We start from the raw sequence: 1,846 nt of genomic DNA, 5'->3' as shown, positions 1-1,846 counted from the left end.
CCCAAACCTCTCCATTTGCCACCTGATCCCCAATTTATTTGTAAAATCTTTGCCCTAAATCTCAACGTTGGGCCCCGGGCTGCAGACACGGGGTCAGAGGTCAAGATCCGGGTCAAGAGGTGACATTTGGGGGAAAAGACTGGGGTTTGGGGACACTTGGGGACCAGGAGAGTGGGGGCGGGGCCAAACCAACTATGGTCATCATAACCACCAGCAGCACCAGCCCAGTCAGCAAAACCACCGGAACATTTGGCGCAGAAATAGGATCCGGAATCCTCGTCATGATGGTACTTCATGATCAGGTTGGCCAATGAGAGCCCAGGGAGCTGGGGAAGATTTGGGCCAAATGCTCATAATTGAGGTAAAATGAAGAGGTGGGGCAACGGTGACAGAGTTTGGACAAAACTTGCCAAGATTGGAGGACAACGGATGGGCTTTTGGGGAAGGATCAGAAAATTTTGGGACTTTGAAGGCCCAGTGCTGGTAGCTCTGGACAATGACCAGGAGCAGCAACATAAGCAACAGCACCAGCACTGGTACCACAACCAGAATCAACACATTTGGCGCAGAAATAGGATCCGGAATCCTCGTCCTTGAGGCTGTTCATGGTCAGCGTCACCGAGCTCTGCCCGTTGTCGCTCGTCATCGTGAACCGCCCTTGCACCGACGGCGCGTAGAATGTTTTGCCGCTCCTTCTGCTGATCGTTGAGACGAATTCCAGCCCCTGCCCGGGTCTCTGGCGGATCCAATACAGGGTGAAACTGCCAAAATTGAAGCCGGACCCTCGGCAGAGGAGGCGCAGGGACCCCCCGGGGGGCTGGAGGTCCCCCCCGGACTCCAGCAGGGTCACGGCCGCCCGGAGCCCTGCGGGAACAAGGGGAGATGGGGATGAGGAAAGGGATCTGGGTGTGGCAGAGCCTGGGCGTGGCCAAATCCAGAGCTTGGTGGGACCCACCTGGGACTATCAGCAATGCCAGGACGAGGAGAATGGCAAGGTCCAAGGGTCACAGTTTGGGGCCAGGAGTCAGGATTTGGGTCAATGTTTGAGCTGTGCCCATCCCCCAGCAGGGTCCCGGCCTCTCCGCAAAGCCCAAACCTTCACTGGTTTTGTCTCAAACTCCCCTGGTTTGGTCCCAAATCACCACCAGAAGTTTCCAGTATCCTAAAGGGCCTGAAATTCTGCAATTAACCCCGATCGACTCATTAATGAGTTTGACGTTTCCACCTGAGCTTTCCATCCCCCCATCCCCATCTCCCCTTTGTCCCGCAGGGCTCCGGGCGGCCGTGACCCTGCTGGAGTCCGGGGGGGACCTCCAGCCCCCCGGGGGGTCCCTGCGCCTCCTCTGCCGAGGGTCCGGGTTCGATTTCGGCAATTTTGAGATGTACTGGATCCGGCAGAGACCCGGGCAGTCCCTGGAATTCGTCGCACAGATCAACAGCAAGGGCGACAACGCCGTGTATGCTGCAGCCGTGCAGGGCCGGGTGACGATCTCCAGGGACAACGGGCAGAGCTCGGTGACGCTGACCATGAACAGCCTCAAGGACGAGGATTCCGGATCCGATTTCTGTGCCAAATCTGGCGCTGCTGGTTGGGGTGCTGCTGCTTGACCCCGTCCCCGTCACCGTGTCCCCCCCTGTCCCTGTGCCCCAGACCCTTCCCCCCAGCCCCCGACCCCGTTCCTGACCCTCTGTCCCACCCTTGCTCTGCTCTGGCCCCAAATCTCAGCTCCTGGCCCCAAATCAGGGCCGGTTTCACCCTGAGCTCAGCCTTGGCCCCCCAATCCCAACCACTGCCCCCAGACTTGGCCGGTTTCACCCCAAATCTCCCCTGCTGGCACCGAGTCAC

At 58.9% G+C, this 1,846-nt stretch overlaps 2 gene segments (V, D, J or C); one reads left to right on the top strand and one right to left on the bottom strand.

The window, feature by feature from the left end:
• Positions 1 to 528: 528 nt before the first annotated feature.
• On the bottom strand, positions 529 to 1,058 carry LOC121348101 (the record flags this gene model as incomplete). The annotated part of the segment is given in 2 exon segments: positions 529 to 864; positions 1,055 to 1,058. Coding segments are annotated over 2 exon segments (340 nt in total), but the record flags the coding sequence as incomplete, so codon positions are not given.
• A 148-nt stretch (positions 1,059 to 1,206) lies between these two features.
• On the top strand, positions 1,207 to 1,608 carry LOC121348102. The segment is given in 1 exon segment: positions 1,207 to 1,608. A coding segment is annotated over 1 exon segment (402 nt).
• The last annotated feature ends 238 nt before the right edge of the window (positions 1,609 to 1,846 follow it).

Source organism: Onychostruthus taczanowskii, unplaced genomic scaffold, assembly GCF_017590055.1.
Source record: "Onychostruthus taczanowskii isolate IOZ18803 unplaced genomic scaffold, ASM1759005v1 scaffold989, whole genome shotgun sequence".
Lineage (NCBI taxonomy): Eukaryota > Metazoa > Chordata > Aves > Passeriformes > Passeridae > Onychostruthus > Onychostruthus taczanowskii.
This window is presented reverse-complemented; position numbering and strand designations above follow the sequence as displayed.